General features: G+C 36.1%; 2 protein-coding genes and 1 pseudogene across 2 annotated transcripts; 2 read left to right on the top strand and 1 right to left on the bottom strand.

The window, feature by feature from the left end:
* Nucleotides 1–657: 657 nt before the first annotated feature.
* Nucleotides 658–4,052, bottom strand: LOC137729272 (uncharacterized). The gene is made up of 10 exons (XM_068468144.1): nucleotides 3,921–4,052; nucleotides 2,833–2,875; nucleotides 2,615–2,734; nucleotides 2,448–2,515; nucleotides 2,009–2,117; nucleotides 1,853–1,921; nucleotides 1,682–1,739; nucleotides 1,214–1,449; nucleotides 1,083–1,134; nucleotides 658–951 (listed from the first exon to the last, which is right to left on the bottom strand). Exons 2-10 carry the CDS (start codon nucleotides 2,833–2,835, stop codon nucleotides 884–886), a joined length of 783 nt encoding a protein of 260 aa, XP_068324245.1. The 5' UTR covers nucleotides 2,836–2,875; nucleotides 3,921–4,052; the 3' UTR covers nucleotides 658–883.
* Nucleotides 4,053–4,258: 206 nt separating this feature from the next.
* On the top strand, nucleotides 4,259–7,188 carry LOC137729271 (uncharacterized; annotated as a pseudogene).
* A 1,366-nt stretch (nucleotides 7,189–8,554) lies between these two features.
* On the top strand, nucleotides 8,555–13,400 carry LOC137730297 (uncharacterized). The gene is made up of 11 exons (XM_068469363.1): nucleotides 8,555–8,790; nucleotides 9,861–9,922; nucleotides 10,346–10,506; nucleotides 10,970–11,028; nucleotides 11,162–11,185; nucleotides 11,657–11,739; nucleotides 11,861–11,925; nucleotides 12,130–12,179; nucleotides 12,432–12,533; nucleotides 12,924–12,983; nucleotides 13,092–13,400. The coding sequence occupies exons 1-11, from the start codon at nucleotides 8,788–8,790 to the stop codon at nucleotides 13,197–13,199; spliced, it is 777 nt and encodes a 258-aa protein (XP_068325464.1). The 5' UTR covers nucleotides 8,555–8,787; the 3' UTR covers nucleotides 13,200–13,400.
* The last annotated feature ends 8,947 nt before the right edge of the window (nucleotides 13,401–22,347 follow it).

The following is a 22,347-nucleotide window of genomic DNA, read 5'->3' as shown; positions in this document are numbered from 1 at the left end:
TGATGCTCGGTGCTTAGGTGACATCTTTCAACGTTGCGAAGAGAAGTACAGAGAGTATAGTTGTTGTGGGTTTGTAAATCGGCTTGAAACGAAATGAATCTTCACCTTCGTTGTAAATTTGAAGTTTGATCGTATGCTGAATTTTAGGATGATTTCATGGGTTGGGAAAACAAAATTATGTATCAACTTATGAAATTCTGCTACCGTAATTGGGATGACAATTGAAAGAATACAAAACAAAAAAGAAATGCTTACTGCTTGTATCAAACTGTAGTTTTGATCCGTTTTCCTCTCCAAAGACACGTGTTGAATCAAACCGTCGTTTTGATCATTTTTCTCTTTATAGACATGTGTGAGTCTCCGTGTTGATCCGTTTTCCTCTTTACAAACAAGTGTTAGTCTCGCCTGTGGAAAGAAATATATTATACGTAGAGTTTATTCCGCGTGAAATATATGTTGAATTTCTTAACGAATCACCAGTGAATTTCACGATATAACACGAACATGATCCGTTTTTAACGTTTCTTAGCAGATTCACCCCTTTATCGAGCATTAACGCTCGACCCGAACATTAATTTTCATGCATATCTGAGTGATGCTATTGAGTTGTACATAATTTTACTAGACTGATCAGTACAAATTGTGCTACCAAAGTACCAAGAAATGGCAAATAATTGCAAGCCTGCTTTTGTAGAGTACTCAACCAAAATACATTCAGGCATCCAGGTCAGTAGGAAAAAACTTCTCCGTTGATACTAATTTGGAAATAAACAACTATTCTGAACAAGCCACAATATGCGTTCAACACCCCAAAATTTCGTGGTCCACTAAACGATACGACATCAGTTTACCACAATTCACTGATGTTCATCAAGTGATCCTCTTAAACGAGCAGAACTGCATTAACACACCCGTCGTTCTCTGGATTATTCGTCACCTGAGCATACTTCCCTGCATCAACCACAAAGAACAGATAAATGCAGAAACAAGTCAGAATCTAAACTATAAAAGAGTGTGATGGCAAAGCTAAATGAGATGGCATCAGCTAAAATGCCGACCACCACAAAAAAGGTTGAACTCACCCCACACAACTTTCCCAGCAGGTGTGACTAGACCCAGTTCACTGACATTCACCTGATATCCACAAAATAAGTAGATAGCGTAAAACACCAAGGGATTGGCATTATAAATGATCACATAATGAAAGATTTACCTCAATGATGGTTCCCTTGGTCAAGACATCAAGAGATGTATACATTTGACCATTAGGATTCTTCTTCACACCAATGATCTCAAGGTTAAAACTGGCTTTAAGTTCAGGGTGTGTCACGTGAGCTTTGGTAAATCGCAACCCACTGGGACGGATAAATCGCTCATACTTAGGAGGTTTCCTCGTGAAACCAGGTCCCACAAATGTAGCTTTTGTGACCATCCTCTTCCATTGCTTGGCTACAAAAAAGAATCGAGTAAATAAGCAACAGAGGACTAGGTAATACATTCACATGAAAATACTGGCATCAGTTTCAAACTTTCAATTATCCTCAATGTCATGTTATACGAACTTTAGCATGAACACATTTAGGCCGGAAATCATTATAAACGATAAATTTAGACAATAAATGAACCAACAGCACACTTTGATTGCTATGGAAGTAGAGAGGAAGAAGTTGGAGATACTTACTCTTGCGTTTTCCAGATCTAAGAATTTTGAACATCTCATCTTCAGCCACAGGCCTCACCTAGAGAAGATATAAAACAGTTAGAACATTATATCAATGATTAGCATACAACAAAAAACGAGTCGCATAGAAAAACAGAGAAAAAAAAGAAAGAGCGTGGCATGTGCTCTTACCTTGGGCAGTGGGACATCCCATTTCCCAGCTTTCTCCTTCCGCTTTTGCTTAATGGTGTTGTTCAGAATCTATTTCCAGCATAACGTCAGATAAGAAACATGAACAAATATCTTCCTTTTTAAAAAAAATATCTATTAATAGCTGGAAATCCATACTTTTGCACGTGTTGTATTGACACGATCGATCAGATATGCGGGAATAGAGCCTTCATGAACATCATCATCCACCTTGCGCCTAGTTGATGACTCCTCATGCATAATCAACCTGTGGGCATTCACAAAACATAAATTTTACTTTACATATATGTAAATCGTCAGTAGCATAACAAACAAAAGATACAATGAGGTATCAAGATAAAGACAATAGCCACTAAACAATATAAAAAGCCACAAATAAGGTCATGTAAAGTGCAGCTTATGCAGTTTAAATATGAATGTAACTATGTCTATGTGTATATGCAACAGCAAATTAATAGTCATGACAAGTGCAATATGAAACGAACTGTTAGAAGCACATCATATAAATGTAGTTTAAGTGCTGTAAGGTACATCTCAACAGTCTATTCTACTGGGAAAAAGACACTAGAGAACTCACGTTTTCTTCATGAGAGCCTTTTCAGCATAGCGCTTCTTAGCAAACATCTTACCCTTGATACCCAGAGCCTGTTCTAATACAAGCATTCCAAATGAACAAAATAAGCTTAAAGTTCCAATTTGATTGTCACTTTCCACGAAAAATAAAGGAAAAGGATTGGAATTGACCTTCTGAGCAGTCTCAGAACGCTTATGGACAAGACGAGCCTCCTTCTTGCGCTTTCGCTCGAAGTGGTCAGGTCGGTACCCATACCGCTTCCTGTGAAGGTCTATGTAATCTCCCTGCGGCTGAATTTCACAAAAAACCATTGCCAGACAATATTAAATGTGTCCTAAACATTATGAACGCTTAAAAGAAAAACAGCAAAGAGAGATGGAGAACAAACCATAGCTACTAAAAATTTGTCACTCCCTGTTTGTTGTCAGAAACTGTCACACAAAGAGCAAAACTGTCACACAGTAAGCCTCAGGACAAATCTATAAAACCATAATCACAAACATAAATTTAATTGAAGCTAAAATGGTTAACTATCAAACAGTAACAAAAAGAATTTTCCTTGACCTAGCTTACTTCCTATCCTGTGATATCATCCAACACCAACCACGTTCAAAACAAAATTTCTGTCATTTAACTTTCAAACTAGTGGAAGACTTGAGAGACAAGAGTTAGGATAGGCTGAGAGGAGGAGATGCGGCTGTAAGTGGTTTGAGAGAGGGTTGATGAGGAGGAAGGACTTTGAAAGGAACTCTGTGAGTTATCTGTGGCTAGGGTTTCTAATGTGTGGGTTAAGTGTTTTGCAATTAAGCAGCTCTAGCCTCGGATCCCATAGTTCTATAAAAAATAGCTTCCATTTTTTACATATTAGCACTAGTATACCCTATAAACACACTACCATACGCCGCATATCACCCTTTTTTCACTTTATTATAGAAACCCAAATAAAGAGCTTCACCGAATCTCCCTCTCACCCCTTTGTCTAACATGCAACCTAAATTCACACGGTTTCAATCCACAAAACTAATCACATTTTTTTAAGTCGAAGGTAAAATCACATTTCTGCGTATACAATCATGTCCTATGAGCAGAATTCTGGTAGTGCTTATCGAAACGGAGGACAAATCACAAGTCCAAAACATCATACAAAGTTACAAAAAAGTTACAAACATCAGAAACTTCTACTCTGCACTGACAGCATTGCAACTTCAAAATCTCAAGACTCGAGCTTTAAATTCACCCCATAAATTGAAATATATCTTCACATATATTAGAAATGCAGAAATACATATTCAAATTTACTCTTTCCTTTCACCCACGTTTAGCCAAAATACGCAATCACATATTTCACCTCTTTTATTTCAGAAAATAATTTGACAATAAATCAACAGGAGGTGAGTAATAAACAAAATAATTTCAAGAAAAAATATGGAATTAAAAAACGCCATATGAAGAACCAGTCGGAGTCAAAGTTCATACCTGTGAGTTTCAGTAAACCCTAGGGCCTAGGAAGAAGACGGAAGGAGGAGATGAAGAGCCAACAGGAAGAAGGCGGTGAACTGATTGGAAAGTGCTCGGGGTATATAGGTTTGTTCGTTGTGATAGACTGTGCAAAGGAACATGGTGCGCATCTGAAAGATCAATCAGAAGAAGCCACGTGTCCAGCAAGAGAGAAAATTGAGAAAAGAAAATAAAGGCGCATATCCAGCCCAGCCCACCCGCTCGTCTTCAACCGTCACGGCAGCTCATCCGCCGTAAGCCCAGCTGACATCACCAGCTCCGCCGTAAACGCCACCCGACTTAAATTGTGAAGGGAAATGGCAGGCAGTGTGAAAGGTGACGGTACGGAAGAGTTTAAAGGCCTTAGAATCACATCACTGGACGATGACAGGGACGAAGAAGAAGAACAGAAAGAGCCAGATGTTGCTATGGATGACGATGACGAAGAAGAGGAAGACGAAGAAGCAAGAAACTCTGTGATTTTAGGTTTTGTAAAAAAGACTAAGAAATCACGCTCTCTTCTTCGCCATTTCTTTCCTTCCAAGGCTGGAGGCGTTCCCGTATGCCATTAAACCCTTCAATTTCAATTTACATACTAGTCAGACTTTTCTGATGTCATATAGGCTTGGCTGGATCCAGAAAACTTGCCGTCCGGAAGATCTTGCTGCTGCGACATATGCGGTGAACCTTTGCAATTTGTGCTTCAGGTGAGGGATGCTTGAATTTCATTGATCAGATTATATCTTTATATGCCATTTCAAGTAGAGGGCGAGTTGGCGTAACGGAACGGAAACGTTGCTCCTACATGTGATCAAATGGTCACGGGTTCGAATCGTGGAACAAGCCTCTTTGCATGCAAAGCAAGAGTAAAGCAGCATACATACGAGTTCCACCCCGACTTTTGCACCAATTTTTGCAGAGCGGGAAGCCTTGTTTGCTTGGGGTCGCGCTTTTTATGCCATTTTCAAGTAGTAAAAGTTGACAATTAGATTGTGATATTTGGTCTTTGTGTTTATTGGGTGGCTAGGTATATGCGCCAGAGGAGAAGGAATCTGCATTTCACCGATTGTTTGTGTTTATGTGTACGTCAATGGCGTGTCTTCGTCGTGATCAACATGAACAATGGAAATGCCAGCGGGACGAGCCCTCTAGAAGGTATTGTTCTCCCTATCATGTCTATACCAAAGGATTTGTGGTTTTTGTTTCTGATTATGTGATGTTTTTCTTATAGCGTGAAGGTTTTCCGCTGCCAATTAAGCCTTTCTACTCAAGTGAGCCTCCGAAGAAGGATAGTACGGAGGATCCTCTTATGGCTGGAGGTAGCATATTGTATCAGTTAGCATTTACAGTTGCTAGCTTTTGCTTATGAATTATTGCTAGATTGTTTTAGCTTGTTCAACCTTGTTTATGTATATTTATGCTCCTTCAGTATTGCAATTTGACGTCTTTTAAACGCTCTTCCGATTGAAGGGATCTTTTGATGATATTTGCCTTTTGATTGTTGTAGCTGCACTATGGAATTGGTGTGGTACCTGGAAGGGGAGTAAACGCTGTACTGGTTGCAGAAAAACACTTCATTGCTCAGAGAAACATTGGGTAATTGGATTTTTTGGGTTTCTGCGGCATCTTTTTTCCCCTTTGAAGTAGCAACAGCCATCCTTAAAGCATACCAAATATGTTTTGGTGGTTTGTAGGTCAAGCATTCTCGGTCCGGTCATGAAAATGATTGTCAACGATGGAGGATTCAGCTGGCCGACAGTAGCTCTGCTAACAGTGAAACCACTTCTGCTGTAGTTCTAAAAGGCAAGTACGAAGTTGTATTTTCTTGGGAGGAGTTTTGGGTTGGCAATTTAACTGCACTTTCGAGATTGGGTGGGTTGGGTTCAAGGTCTTAATACATTCTCTTGTTTTTCAATTGTGAACAGTTGCAAGTAATAATCTATGGCCAGAGTACAAAATTATAGAGGAGCCTGAAAGTTCGTATGACACAGAGATGCCTGATGAGAGTGTGGGTACTAATTCCTTGGTCTCTAGTAACCGGATGGATGATGGGCTAATGTCGATAGCAGACAATTTTACGGTATTAATTGTTGTTCTCTCATAACTAACATTTATGTTGTCTATGTATTGGTAGAAATGAAAGTTGTGGTCTGTACTCTTCTTCCTTCATTTTTTCTCTGATAAGAGAATAATAGTTTTTAGTTGCTTGAACTCTTACACGTTTATACCTCTGTAAAAGGGTGATGGTGATAGAAAGAGCTGGGCTTCATTCCACGTGTGAATAGCCCTGGCCCCTGAACAAATACTAAGGTGAATTATTTTTTCGATAAATCCGTTCAAATCAAGATACAGATTTCTGAAGGATGTGACTTGGTGCAGAGTGTTACTTCAAAGTTTTTTGCGCTTGTTACATTCCTTGGCTTTCATTGATCATAACCAGTATTTTACTTCAAAATAGTTGATCCATTTCCATTTTTTTCTTCCAAATAACAGGTATTGTAGGAGTTCTGGTGCTAAATCCTTATGGCCTGTTTCAAGTGGCCGGCCATCCACTGCTGATATTCCTAAATATAGTTATTGTAGTGGCCCAATGTGTTTTGAATTTCAGGTACCAGATATAACAATTGTTCGTTTTGATTGAAGCCTGATTGCAAGTTTGTGCATTTCAGTTTCTTTTACTACCATGATTGCCCTTTTCTTTCCAGTCAAAATTTTAACCTTGTGAGTTTTATTGGCTTCAGATTATGCCTCAGTTGCTATTTTACTTCAACGTGAAGAATGACGTGGACTCTCTTGATTGGGCTACAATCGCCGTGTATACATGTGAAACCTCTTGTGATGCAAGTGTGGTTTACAAAGAAGAATTCGCTTGGGTTCAACTTTCTTAGCCATTTGCTTTCTTGCCAGATACTTTGTACTGTCTAGATATGAGATCAAGTCTTGCTAATATTAGTCTTGAATCAAGTTCTGTCGTTTTCGAGCTTTTCTTGAAACGTGTCTCCGATGTTATGTGCGTGGCTAAAAGACATGTCTCCGGGCAAGACAATGTGAACCTCCACAAAATAGTTGCAGTCAAAAGTGTATGCTCTCACTGTCTCAATGTGCTCTCCTTGGCATGGTTCCGTATCAGATATGTCAAATTTGCCAAGTACACTGCTGGTGCTGTATTCCCAATCAGGGACCGTCCGTGCCCAATTTCCCATTGTGTACAGTGCAATCTGCATCCCATCATTTTCAAATTTCAATTACACTTGTTGCCTTAAAAGAGTTTCGGATTAAGTACCTTTGATCGTTGTGTTTTATTCGGATTTCCAATTTTGGTTCACGTGTTTTCGATTTAGGTAATTCACGCCCTGTGTTTTAATTTGTTAACCTTGGACCATAGGAACGGGAAATTTGGAATACGAATCACTTTTCTAACAGAGAAGTGAACCAAAGAATGAAGCCTGACAAGAGGTGTAAGAGAGAATCCAAAGTTGAAGCCATTACTGCCAAAGATATGCTCTCAACTGAAGCATAAACTTTTGCCTGGAAAAGCACCCAAGTTAGCTACATTAGATGCATATATTGCCATCCTTTCATTTCTTGCAAGTTGGTTTAACGTCAGGCAAATAAACACAGATTTATTGATAGTTTAACGTCAGTTTTCATAGATGCAAACACGTGGGTGCATACACAACCTGGTAACATTTAAAGTTGTATTTGTTGCTGAGATAAAATGCTACTCCTTAGGGTATGAATATAGTGACTTATTTTAGAGTTTGGAGACTCAGGTCACACACGAGTCAAAATTTTCAAGTGCTATTGAAAGGCCAAAGATATTATACTTCTCATTTTTGCGAATTAGCTTCTGTAATTTATTAATTGTTGCAATTTAACTCCAATTATTTCTTTTGTTTTTCCGAAAAAATTAGAACTCTAAGACCATGTATTAGGTGCTTTACACTTCTATAAGGTTCCTCATTACCACATATTCCAGAAAATTAAAGACGTGTTTTTTGAGTTGCAACACTACAAGAGTTTAATAACGGATTTTTTCTTATTATAACTGATGATTTACACTAATTTACAACAAAGGAAAGAAAAAAGAGATTGAACCTGAAACGCATATTGTTCCTTTTTACATGGATATTTTACGTAGACATTGTTTCCTCTCTTTTTTTTTTTTTTTTTTTTTTTTTCCAAAAATAATGCAGTCCTGCTCCTGCACTGAGTGTTGAAGGGTTGTAGCCGGGTAGGGCATAGCGTCCGGCAGAAGCTTACTAATTATGAACCGTTTGGTAGTACTAAGCTTTCACTAAATAATTTCATCCGCATCTAACGGTTGATGAAAGTTAAAGATCATCCATCTCACATTTTTATGAACGATTATGAACCGTGAATATACGTGACTCTTGTAGTGGACCTCACGTACATTTGACGGCCAATTCATGCTCGATTATCAGCCGTTTACACAGAGTTTTCATAATAAATCACAAACACATTTAGCGGTCAAACGAATGTTAAAAATAGTTGTGTCACACATTTATAATCTCTTACGGGACATTAAACACGCGGCCCTCACGGTAAATCCACACGCATTTAACAGTCGCTGACCGTGGCCTCGAGAAAAAGCAATTAAAGAAAAAAAAAGAAAAAAAAAAGAAAGGAAAAACAGAAATAAAAACCAATTGGCAACACAATATGCAAGGAACCCAGAAAGCCCGACCCCATTGAGAGAGATACAGACAGATTCTTCTTCTGTATTTCTCTGTGTACGTATTTACACAGAAACTGAGCAAAGCCCTATTTTTCTCTTTCCAGGAGCAGTTCAAGGTTTGCGTTTTCATCATCGTCCACCTCAAAGATGGTGCGCACTGTCCATTTTTCAGCTCTATTTTTAAATTGTTAAATTTCTTCGATTCTGATTGGTTCGGTTTCATTTATGCTCATTGTTCCTGATCACTCTCTCGCTTCTCTAGGATTACTTTAACTTTTACTCTTTACTGTTTCACTTTATCATGATTTGTTCTGGAAATGACTAGTTCTGCAAATTATAGCAACTTTTTCACTCATATCATGCAAAATTTCGATTTTTCATGTTTTGAGAAGCTGGGAAAGCTGATAAAAGGGATTAAAAGATGTGTAATTAGAATTCGAGAACGTACACTGGTTACAGAGTTTTCGGGCTTTTTGGGTAATGAGAGCACTTAAAAAGGCTGTTGGTTTGTTAGGACTCGAGCCCAACCCAAAAGACTAGCCTGATAGGTGGGAGGATCGAAGGACTTAAGTACCACTACATCATTTCTGGTGTAGCCAATGTGGGATCATAACATCACACCACCCTTTGGTTATCCTGTTAAGATAGCCCTTTTCCAGGTCGCCCCCTCTGTAGCGTCGGGAGCCTAGGTTTTGATACCAATGTTAGGACTCAAGCACAAGGGAAGAATCCAACCCAAAAGACTAGCCTGATAGGTGGGAGGACCCCAATGACTTAAGTACCACTACACCATTTGTTAGGTTTTGAAGAAAATTGATGCAAAATTAAAATTTTCTAGTGTAGCCGATGTGGGATCAAAACATGGTTTCTTAGGTTTTGAAGAAAATTGATGCAAAATTAAATTTGTGGCAGGGAAAACCTTTGATGTGAATTTGAAGAAAATTTGGTTATATTTGGGGTTTTCTTGACGAAAAAAGTAACATTTAGTATTGGTAACACAAGATAGAGCCCATTACCCCCCTTTTCATTGTCTTATAAGATTACCCACATTTTAGTTACAATTTTGCAGAAATTAGTTCGTGGATGTTGATGTTATGCTAATCATATGCGTTCATTTGTTTGCGCGCGCATACACTTGCGTATACCTGAATCAATATGCATGCATAATTTGGTTTGTACTCTCTCTCTCTCCGCTTCACCTTGGCTTCTCTTTTTGACAGAACAAGTTGGGTAAAGGCCAACGCGATAAGCTCCAGCAGTTCATCATGATAACTGGAGCGAGGTAATCCGATAATCATACGCAACTTTTCTGTTTTTCTTCATTTCACGTCTTTGAATCCATGGCAGTTTTGCTCAGTGGTTTTGCTAGCTTATGCATGTCATGCATTGATATTTAGAGCACCATTTGAAACCAGTTGACATTGCATGTTGAATTGATCATGAGGAATGTTATAACTTCAACATAATTTTTGCCTTTCTAAGGGACACGTGTTTGTGTTGTGTTAGATTTGGTTGAGTTGAGCAGTTTTAATCGTCAGCTTGTTTATGTATCTTTTGAAGTTGAATTGGTTTAATTGGTCTGTGCACACACATATGTGCTTTGAATTAGACTGGTAGGCGTGTATCGTATCTTTTTCTACCCTTACTCTTGAGCAGTTTTTGTGTGATTCTTGGATTCAGTGGTCTAACTTCCCATCATATTCAGTGAAAAAGTGGCTCTGCAGGTTCTGAAGGAGAGTGATTGGCATCTTGAAGGAGCGTTTGATATCTTCTACACTCAGCCCCAGCTGCAAGCAGAGACTGATTCTAATACTGATTCTAATACCAATTCTAGACAACTGGAGGAATTATACAATACATATAAAGGCAAGCTTTACCTTTCCATTCACTCTTGTCCTCAATCTTAGACACTAATGTATATCTTTTGTTCACATTCGTAGGAAATTGAAAAGACAGAGATGTAAATCAGTTTATAAATTCACAAGCATGCGGTGTCATCAAGTTTGTAATAGATATAGATGAATTTGTTTGGAATCCTAATACTTTAGTTGTGAACGCGATGGGTTTTTTTTCTCTTCAAGCTTCTTCATCAGCTATATCTTACTCAAATATACATATTCAGGATACTGGATTGGTTCATACTGATGTACTTGAGGATTAGTGATAAATTTCTCGTTTGTAATCAGTGATACTGTGATAGCATTGTACCTAAAATCAATGGCCCATCAAATGTTTCTTTCTTCTTCTTGTTTTTTTGGTAATTTTTAACCTAAGTTTATGTGGTTAGCGGAATTTTCTTTTCACTAGTAGAATAATTCTTTTTTCTCAGATCCAGATGCTGATATGATACTTGTTGATGGTATCAGCCTCCTTTGCAACGATCTTCAGGTAACTGTTTGGTGCAGATATTAACTGTCTCAATCATTTGTCTTTAATATTGTTGTTTGTTTCTTATGATTGTTTTCTTTCGTTTTCTTGTTCTTTTATTTTGACTGACATGCGAGCTTTCATGATTTGACAGGTGGATCCTCAAGATATAGTCATGGTAGGTATATTCGAATAAACCTTGTTATGGTTAAGATGTGCATGCCTACAAAGTTCCTTTCAAGTCCGCCAAATTACTGTTTAGGCAATGTAAAAATTCAACTCTACGAAGTTCTGTCTATTTGAGCTAAAGAACCTTCTTGCTTCAAAATTCAACAGAAATTCTGACAAAATTTCATATAGATATAGTGATTTTCTGGCTGGGGCCTTTCACATGTATGGGCAGAGTCTAACTTAGATTTCTAGGGGATTAAATGTTACATTTTCAAGTTTGGAGACTATGTGTAGCGGGCTAAAATTTTGGGACATTGGTGAAATTTACTTTGAACTACATAAAAATGAAATTGGATGCAGGTAATGAAGTGTGTTTCCAATTTGATTGGTTAACTTTTGTTTTTTATTTGCCTACACTTTTTCAACTTAACCTTGTGACTTGGCTGGTTATTTTTGGTACAATGGGCTGTTGATGCAGTTAGTTGTTTCCTGGCACATGAAGGCAGCTACCATGTGTGAATTTTCCAAAGAGGAGTTCGTAGAGGGATTAGAACCACTAGGGTAGGTACAAAGGGTTTTGATGTTTGTTATATTCTTCTCTAAACCTCAAATTATAATAGGTACAGAGTCTATAACCATGAGAGAAATTCAATTAACAGAAATTTGTGTTATCTGATGGCAGGATAGATTCTTTGGACAAGTTCCGTGAAAAGATACCATTTATGAGATCCGAGCTGAAAGATGAACGTAAGTGAAATGTGATTATAGTTTTAGTTAAGTAATTAAAAATTTATTTGTATATCATTTTTTTGGTTTTTTTGTGGAAGATACTTTTGATGTTAACATATATTTGTTCAAATAGCTTGACTGTACTGTAAAGATATTGGTGTGACGAAAAATTTTGCGAGAGTACCTTTTCATCGCTGACATGATCTTCTTTTTATTTTCCAGAAAAGTTTCGAGAGATATATAATTTTGCTTTTGACTGGGCAAAGGAAAAGGTATGTGTTTTTACTTTTTAGCGCATGAAGAATTTTATTTGTTGTATTCTAGACAGTGCTTATTTCTCAAATTTGATAGATAAAACTAGAAATGAGTTCCTTGACATATATTACGATTCATGAACAAAACAAAAAAAAATTATATCTGATACAGTATCTTATATAAATTCTGGTATTAATTTGCGTGTGCACGCGTGATTATATTCCGTGTTCATAATCATATACGCGTATCTTGCTTCATTTTCATTTCAGGGTCAGAAATCTTTGGCATTGGATACTGCAATTGGAATGTGGCAATTGGTGTTTGCTGAAAAGCAGTGGCCGTATGTAGAACATTGGTGTCAGTTCTTACCGGTAAGTTACAGAGCTTATCATTTGTTGAAAGTAGCTACGCTGGGCTTGTAGTAATCATTTATATTATCGGATAGGAATCATTGCCAAGGAGTTTTGATAAATGTTACAGTTTCTCTGCAAAATGGAGGCCTCATGTTGTTACCTTTATTCCTACATCGTTCTTTTACTAAATCCTTGTCACGCCTGTTACATCTTTAGAAAGTATGTTTGTGTTGATTCGTTGAAATGGCATTATACATCCCAAATTGATTGCGAGAAATACAAAATTACCACCAAAAATATTGTGGTCTCCCATACTGCCACAGTTTCATAATTTCTTGTATTCTAGGTTATTATTTTCTTGATTCGTTCCTGTTAATATATTTTCTGTTCTGGATTCCATCATTTCAGGCTCGGCATAACAAGGCCATTTCGAGGGACACATGGTCTCAACTATTGGAGTTTGCAACGGTACTATATCAATCGTCTATGTAACAAACAAAACAACAAAAAAAAGGAACAATGCCACTCATTTCTTTTCTTTTTATTTCATTGGTTAACTTGATACTCCGCTTGTAGGCCGTGGATCCGTCACTGTCAAACTATGACGCGGAAGGTGCCTGGCCATATCTTATTGACGAATTTGTCGAGTACTTGAAGGAGAACGGAGCAATCCAAAAGGGTTAATTGCCTGAATGGAGCCAAAACTGATTAGGACTGCTTTTTGGTGAATTAGAAGTTTATCTCAGCTTATTACTGTGATTGAGGAGTACTGCCTTGTAATTGAACTCGGTTCGTCTTCAAAACAAGACGACCAAAACCTCGAGCTCTAAAATATATGATTTTTACACTTTACAATCGATTAGATCGTTGGTCTGGAATGTATATTATCTGGTACAATTTTTGCCTTTTTGTTTCGTGGAATATCTAGTACAATATCTGAATAAGTGAAGCCAGCATCTGGCGCTTACATTCTTTCTAAACAAAAATGAAATTTATATCTCACGAAAAGGAGATACTCTCTTATGCGATCAAAACACGTCACGTGGTGAGTTTTTATTGACCGAGCGTTCATTTTTTGAACACATGGTTCGTTAAATGAGTGATGTCCCAAAGACTACGCATTGGTTGCAAGAGAGAATATCTCTCACGAAGGAGGTAAGAGAACCAAGAGAATGAAAAGTACCACAAAAGGCCATCCGGTATTGTTTACAAATGGCAAACTTATAATTATACATTATCTGCCCTCCTTATTTTAGTGCTGGGTCCTCTCTTTTTCCTCAAATCTTGTTCATTTATTTACCCTCTCACAAAGAAACTCCTAATTCGTTGACAAACGTCAAAGAGTTTAAGGGTCCGTTCGTTAATGTTTTATAAAGGGAAATTTTATTTAAACCATTGTAACTTTTTTTTTTACACCTAACTTAAATTTTAAATGTTAATCGTCTATTTTACGCTATTGCATAATTACTATTAAGTACAAAATAAAATAAATAATAAAACTCAAATTTATCAATAAATCCACACACTATAATTAAACCCTAGCATTATCCTTTGTTTATCCTATGTTCTTTTCGGCTAAAACCCTAATAGCTCTAATAGAGAAAAACAAGCTTTTCTACTAATGGATGGTGATTTTGAAGTTTTGAGTCCTCCAATTAAGGTATGACTTGATTTATGGATATTTTGTTCGTTTGCTTCTTCCTTGGATTAAATTTCATACTTTTTTATATTATATTGTATTTGTTTTTCTCTGCATGTGTCTGTCTGTGCCCCAAAACACCTTGTAAGGACTTTTGATTAGTACTTAATAGACATATAACTTGATTCTTGGTGCAGATAAAGACAAATAATAAAGATGAGAATTCCAAACAACAATTAACTTCTACAACCTGGTAGTGTGATGTCTTCCTGACTCGCGTGATGATTATCATAGGCCCTGAGGAAACAAGGTTATTTGCATCATACATTCATTTAGAAGCAGAATAGAAAGATGAATGAAAAGGACTTAATGATATTATTACCCCTCAATGAACATGCCTCCATCCAAATTCAAAGCATCAAGGACAAATGTTTCCGGTAAAGTGATGGATTGAACTGGAGCTTTCATTGCATTATGTGGCATATTCAAGTCTATGGATGGGTTTGGTAGCAAAAAGAAAAAAAGCAACCATGGAAATGCCAGTCCTATAGGGCATATGCAATTATAGAGGGGCAAAGGATCCCTCTTTGAATAAAAACATTCAATTAGAGATATTATTCTGTAAAGGGAATGGGTGTAAAGATAACTTTACATTTTGAATTGGTTTTGAGAGGGTGGTTTAGGTAATAAATTTGGGTTTAAAGAGAGATTAATTCTTTAATAAAAAACAATATGGGTGAAGAGAGTAAGTTGAGTATAGAAAGAGGTTACATGGGTTCAAATAAGATTTCCTTATTATAAAACAATTTTGTATATACAAAAATGGGTGAAACTATGTTTGGTAGACTATTTTGTGAAAATAAACTTAGAAAACGAAAAATGCAGAAAACAATGGCCTATGTCCCGTAAAACATCAAATTGATGATTCCCTTATTTTTCAAGAATATTTTTCAAAATAATAGAAAATAAAAGATACATTATAGAGTTTTAATAAAAGATATAATCATGTATGTGTCATAGCTACCATAAACTATCGCCACTACCGCCATTACGACCACCAAAACAACCACCACTACCATCTTTGACACCACCACCTCCACTGCCACCACCTTCACCGCAATGCCAACACCACCTTCACCGTCTCACCGCTCCACCACCACTATCTTACCATGACCACCACTGCATGCACCGCCTCCACCACTGACTCCACCACCACCATATTATCCATCGCCATCACCCGCTCCCACCCCATGCACCTTTCACCACCATCACCACATTCTCAACCCCATTACCTCACCACAGCCACCACCACCTTTGCCATCTCCACCCTGTTACCTTCATTACTACAACAATTCCAACCACCATTGCTACCAACGCCATTGTGACCAGCTCTATTACCACTGTCGGCTATTACTACCAAATTGTTATAAATAGGGAAAAAGAGTGAGAACCTTTGAGTGAACAGGGAGTAACAAAACACTATGTTTATTTTCTTCACTGAAGTCAAACAAGAGAAATGAACATAGAGAAGGAGAGGTGACGAAAACAAAATTGTTACTTTTTGTTTTTCATCTCTTTGTACTACCGGTACGATACAAACATACCTCTATATATAGAGAGATTTCCACCCGAAATCTCTTTTAATGCATGTAGAAATTAAGCTTACAGTTCAAAATAGTAAAAACTAAACTTCTACGTATTTGAGCCATATGATTTTGACATCTATGCTTTCATCCTCCATCCTTAGCCACGTACTTGTTTAATGTGGGCATATTCACATTACTAACCTTATCATCTTTGCACGCTCTTCAAATTTTGCTCCGAATTTACATACTTGAATTCAGAGAACATATTTTTTCTTCAGTGTTGCATTTCTTTTATTTGTTGCCGATTTTGAAGGCATATAGAGAATAACAAATTGGCTAGCTTGCCAAGCTTACAAGAACTGTAAGTAGCAATCGAATTGTGAGTTCGATACTTCCATTTATTATTCAGATTAGTATTCAAAAATGCGAAGCGAGGAAATTCCGTAAATGTGAAATCCTCATGTGGCAGGTACATACAGAATAACTCTTTCAGTGCTGAAATTTCTGCAGAATTGTAAACTGAAAAAAAAAAAAAAAAAAAAAAAAACAACACTTTTAATAAGTTTGATTTTCAATGATGTATGCAAGGCTATAAACGTGACAGTATATCGTAACCTAGAAAATTTATTGAGATATTTTCTATTCATCCTGTTGTTGGGGATTTTATCGATAATTGCATAATCTTCGAAGACAGTCATGTCTTCAGAGAAGTACTATGCCAGCACCCGTTAAGCGCTAAAACCCGAACACAATGGTTACATGTAGTAGAGAGAAATGGGGAGAGAGGTACTGGGTACATCCTTTCCCAAAACCCTCCCAAGAAGGAAATCATTCATTACTTATATGTCAAAAGTACTTTGATTGTATTCATGTGAAACTTTGCTTCTATATGCTCCCATAATAACGTCACCTCTTATAAGCTCTTTTTGGGAATTATTACATTGCTGAAGCCTGAATATGGTCACCAGGAAAATTTGTGATTGTAAAAAGAAATTTTCATCATGCTTCAAGTCCTTACTTTCACTATACACACAAAGACAACTGACATAAGAGATACTCTTGTCACCATACCATCATGTGGCAAGTTCTTAATAAACGAATAGTGTACTTTTTGAACCCATGACAAACACATGTTTGATGAGTAAATCTCTTGAAACTATGTCATGGTTTCCAGAAAGAATCTCTCCAGCAGTATAGTGATGGGTTTTGATTGAGAGGACAATTATTTTCTAATTTTTGTTCCTTATTGTAAATAGGATTATAAGTAGACTTCCACACACACACACTCACATATATATATATATATATATATAGTATTGCTATCTTTTATATATTTATAATTTTTTACATGTTTTATACGATTTTAAATTCGGAAGCAACACTTTTGCTAGCTATTCGGGGCTATGCGTGGTGGCGTCCCAGTGTGATATCAACTTGAAGATACAAGGTGGCGAGATCAATTTCTGCACCCTGTTGGATATTATACTTGTGGTGTATGATGATACTATAGTCTATATAGCAACACTTTTGCTACCTACTTTTTTTTCTTCTTATTTTTACATGTTTTGCATGTGGTCCAATATCTTAATGAATAAGGTGTTGAGTTTTCACTCATACGTCCCCGATTTGAAACGTCCCTTAAATTATTGTAATACCTACGACAAAAAAAATGAGAAAAGAGACTCAACTATTGCGAGAACTGTTATGTATGAGCTATTTCCTTCAATCAGTGTTACATGCATATGCTATTGCTGTGAGAAGGAAGATGATAATAATGCACTACACTGCCCATGAGACTAAACTAAACTACAAAGGTTAAAAGAGTTAGCCAAAATGCGTTGACATAATCCTATCTAATTTTTCCACATAACAATATTATTTTGATAAACTTCGAGCAAGTTTAGTATACTAAAAGGAAGTCCAAGGTAAGTCATTTTTTTTGGTGAACGATAAATGATATCGATAAGAATTAGAGATGAACTGATACTAGCTTTGATATCAGTGGCTATGATATTGACCATACCTCAGAGTAACCAAATTAAGGAATAAAACAGAAAATTAAAGTTGATCTCATTGTAAATTAGGAAAGAAAACAGAAAATTAAAGCTGTCCCCATTGTAAATTAGGGAAGAAAACAGAAGATTGAAGTTTTCCCAATATAAATTAGGGAAAGAAAACAGAAAATGGAAGTTGTCCCATAGTAAAAAAAAAAGAGACTAGCTACCACAGTACTGTAGATGACTTTATTTCCTTGATCAAACCCTGAAAATTCATACTATAAACCCTAGGGTCTTAGGATGTCTCTACGAAACCATACTATACAGTGTTGGAATAAGCTAAGAGAGAGTTGTAGCTGTAAGGCAACTGAAAAATACTGAAGAAAGAAGGGCATGGCTACTTTCGCAAGGAAGCTATTTGTGCTTGTTTAGTTGCTACATCATCCTTCTAACTTCTGGTAATTATGTACTCTCACTCTCTCCCTCTCACACACACAACAAACACAATTATGGACAATCTTTTATGCATCATTTGTGTTATTGACATGCAGATGAGACAGTGAAGAACACCGAAGCTGTTGGACAAGAAGAAATGAAGATCACGAAAGCTGTTCAAATTGGGGATTGCACGGACCATAAACTTATTGGCTTTTGCATCAAGACCCGCATCTGTAATAGGAAATGCATAAATCAGGGTTATGAGGGCGGCAGTGTGCTACAGGCCTTGCCCTACGTAAAATAATTCCTAAATAAAATTACCATGCAAATTGCAAGATACTGCAATTAGTGTGGTGATGATAGCATTATTTTAAGTTAATTATGATTAAATAATTGAGCTAGTGAACTTGTTAAGGTACATTATATATGTGTATCATGAAATAAGATGCATGTGATTTTCGTATCATCAATCAATGAAATTATTACTGGAAGTGACTTTTTTATATATATAATTAAGCTATAGCCGACGCACAATCATAATCTTTTTTAGGTCTAATTTTCCTTCGGTGTTATCACACTTGGATAAAAGTTTATGATACACAACGAGAATATTAACCAAAACACATCATTCAAAAACAAAAGAACATAGATATTACCTTCGGTTGGAAAAATTACAGCCCTTAAAATTGACCAATTTTTAAGAATAATCTTAGAAGAAATATTAAAGAGACTTAGGAGAGAAGAAAAACTAGTTTTAGAGAAACCCCATTTGGAGTAAGACCAATACCTAGCTATGTGGTTAATACCCTTAAAATTGTACTACTTCTTAAAGGGGCGTGTGGAAAGAGTGCTACTAAAACCACCCTATTGTCTTATTTTCCCACCTACTTTTTAATTAAAATGTTAATCACATAATTATCCTTTTAGTAAAAGACTTTTAAATCCACATTTATAAATTTGTTATAACTTTAATTAAATAAACTAAAACAGAACAAAGAAAAAAAATAAAACTAACAAAACTAAACATAAATCCATCATCCTCCCAAATCATCCACGATGGACCGACGGCTATCAAATCTCCAATTTACCCTCCCTAGCAACAAACACCACCCCACTCTCCCTTCCAATTCTGATACTACCACCTCCATCCTCTCCTCCTTTTCCTCATAAACGAACGACGACGACAACCCAGATTTTAAAATCAAAGAATACCCAATTCTAGTTGGAATAAATCGATTTGGAGCAATCTGCCTCTGTATTGGAAAACTCCCCATGTGCTTCTCTCTTCCTTTCCCTTTGGTTTCTCTCTCTTTCCAAAGGAGATGCCGCCAAGCAGGTGTCAAATGTTTTGGTTTTTGATGGGGGTGGGAGGAGGTTCTGGTGCGGCTAGGGTAGTGGCAATTACGGAAGCATGAAGTTTTTTTTTATTTTTTATTTTTTTTATTTTTTTATTTTTTTTATTTTTTAAACATATTAACATTATTGTTTAAAAATTAGACATTAGAGGTTATTTTAGGAATAATGGTGGGTGGAGAAATAATATTTTAATTTTTATGGTGGGTGAAATTATAATGTGGGCGTAGAAATAGGACAATGGAGTGGGTCTATTATCACCTGTGTGGAAATCATCTCTGTTTTTTTTTTAATATATAAGACCGCTACTGTTTTTTTTGTTATTAAAAAAAAAATATATATATACACCTATGTGGTTAAATCCTTCAGTAAACTACCCAACCAAAAAATCTGAAACAGAACTGTGAATCACATTATTAAATAACAACAAAAATTGGGGGCTTACAAATAAACAGAATAAAAATTGGGATTTATTTCTAAACGGTGTTTTGTTTGGGGATTAATGCATACTAAACCCTCTGCCGAGGTTTTTTTATTTTTTATTTTATTTTTATTTCTGTAGGAAAGTTGTCTCATTGTAAATTAGGAAAGAAAACAGAAAATTGAAGTTGTTCCATTGTAAATTAGGGAAGAAAACAGAAAATTCAAGCTGTCCCATTATAAATTAGGATAAAAAAGGCTTTTTATATTAGCACTCTACAAAATGTTGAATGCACCTCCACATTAAAATTTAATATTAAATGACTTATTTACCCTACTATACAATGGCAATTTTGACCTTATAATGTTTTAAAAAAATAAAAAATTTCTAAATACACCCCAAATCACTTTTAATGTATTATTTATCTTCTTCAACTATCAAAACCCTCCGACCCTTCATTGTTGAACAAAACTCTAACTAATGAGATTACAAACATGTTAATTGAAAAAAATTATTTTTGACGAATGAAACACGAAATCGATGTTTTGGAAGCTTCACATGAGGTAAGACTTCATATTTTTTATTGTTTTAGTGATTTGACGACATCGATACTTATTTAATCTTGCTTTTGCTGCGTTATTCAAGCTTTTATGTTTGTATTCATCTTTTAGGGATCACATGGATTATATGAAGAATTAAATACCTAAAATTACCACCACATGTTAAAAACAAACGACATGGGTTTTAATGGTGGAATTGAAAACGACCCACATATGCTTTAAAGGCAGCATCTTTTGTCAAAATTCCAGTCGACATTTTTTGTCCAAATTAAATGCTTTATAAGATTTGAGAAATGTGGTGTGTATAGAAAATATGGGGCGCATGTAGAAAATGTAAGGTATATATTGAGAATGTGGGGTGTGATGGTATTATGAAGAAGTATGTGAAGTGTATTAAGATAATTTTTAATTGAAAAATCAAATGTGGGGTTTATTTAACAATTTGTAGGATGTTAATATAATAAGCCTAAAAAAAACAGAACATGATTTCGAAGTATCAGTTCGTCTCTAAGTCTTACGAATATCATTTATGGACTGTTCTATTTTCATATTCTCATATTCACATTATAAATTAGGAAAGAAATTCACAGAATTGAAATGTTCGCACTATAAACTAGGAAATAAAACAGAAAATTGAAGTTGTATAGATCATGATAAATGAGGAAAATTAACAGAAAATTGAAGTTCACCAAGTACTATGTACACTGGATTACCACACTGGTGTTACAATTTTTAAATAATCACGTTGTTTTCCTTGATAAAATCCTGAAAATCCATATTATAAAAAGCCCAGGAGTCTAAGATGTGTCTGCAAACCCATACCATATCCATATAGTGCTGGAAAGAGAGAGTCGAAGCTATAAGGCAATTGAGAAACGCACGAGAGAGAAAGGTTATGGCGACATTGGCGAGGAAGTTCTTTGTGCTTGTTTTGTTGCTCATCATCCTTCTAGCTTCCGGTAACTATGCTCATTCTCTCCCTCTCACACAAACAATTAGTAAACATATATTGGAAGAAATCAAACTCGAAACTTATTTTCTTCGTAAATCATTAGGCCGCGGTCGTCCCTATTAATTAACCCGAGGGCTTGATTTTTAACATTGAAAATTACTTAAATGATGAGTTAATATTTTATCCCCAAGCTTATTTTGAAGCTCAAAATTTAGTGAATGCATGATATATCATCTGTATTAAATTATTAATCAATCTTTTTATATATCATTTGTATTATTCACATGCAGATGAGACAGTGAAGAATACTGAAGCTATTCAAATCGGGGACTGTACAGAACTTATCGGCGGATGCACCAGGACACCTCCCTGCGTCAGAAAATGCAAGAGGCACGGTTACGATGGCGGCAAATGCTCCTTACTCCTCTGTTTGTGCAACAAGCCTTGCCCTCCATGAAATTATATTATTTTTATTTCTAAAATAATAGCCCACCATGCAAATTGCAAGGCGCTGCAATTAGTGTGGTAGGCTGGTAGCGATAGTCATAACGGTATATGAAATTTATTTATATTGTTAAGGAACATTATATGCGTATTATAATGAAATAAGATGCTTGAGATTTTGGTATCACAAATTAATGAAATTTATACGTGAACTGATCTTTTTATATATTTTGAACTTTTGAACATGCTGGAGGGCTGGAGGCAGTATAAACTCAATTAAATATCACATATAAATCATACTAATATCCACACAATCACAATCTTTTCCATGCCGAATACACAATCGCTGCATATGTGTAGATCCAATTTTCCTTCTGTCTTATGACAGATAAAAGTTCATGAGCGGCAACGAGAGTATAAACCGAAACTGATCTTTCAAAAA

Source organism: Pyrus communis, chromosome 3, assembly GCF_963583255.1.
Source record: "Pyrus communis chromosome 3, drPyrComm1.1, whole genome shotgun sequence".
Lineage (NCBI taxonomy): Eukaryota > Viridiplantae > Streptophyta > Magnoliopsida > Rosales > Rosaceae > Pyrus > Pyrus communis.
This window is presented reverse-complemented; position numbering and strand designations above follow the sequence as displayed.

Bases quoted from the DNA above. Each gene is read 5' to 3' on its own strand.
- LOC137729272 (XM_068468144.1), bottom strand. The intron at 1,922-2,008 runs GTATGGATTTCC...TGCTGGAAATAG, and splicing joins TCAATACAACACGTGCAAAA to ATTCTGAACAACACCATTAA. The intron at 1,740-1,852 runs GTAAGAGCACAT...TATCTTCTCTAG, and splicing joins GGGATGTCCCACTGCCCAAG to GTGAGGCCTGTGGCTGAAGA.
- LOC137730297 (XM_068469363.1), top strand. The intron at 10,507-10,969 runs GCAAGCTTTACC...CTTTTTTCTCAG, and splicing joins ATTATACAATACATATAAAG to ATCCAGATGCTGATATGATA. The intron at 11,029-11,161 runs GTAACTGTTTGG...ATGATTTGACAG, and splicing joins TCCTTTGCAACGATCTTCAG to GTGGATCCTCAAGATATAGT.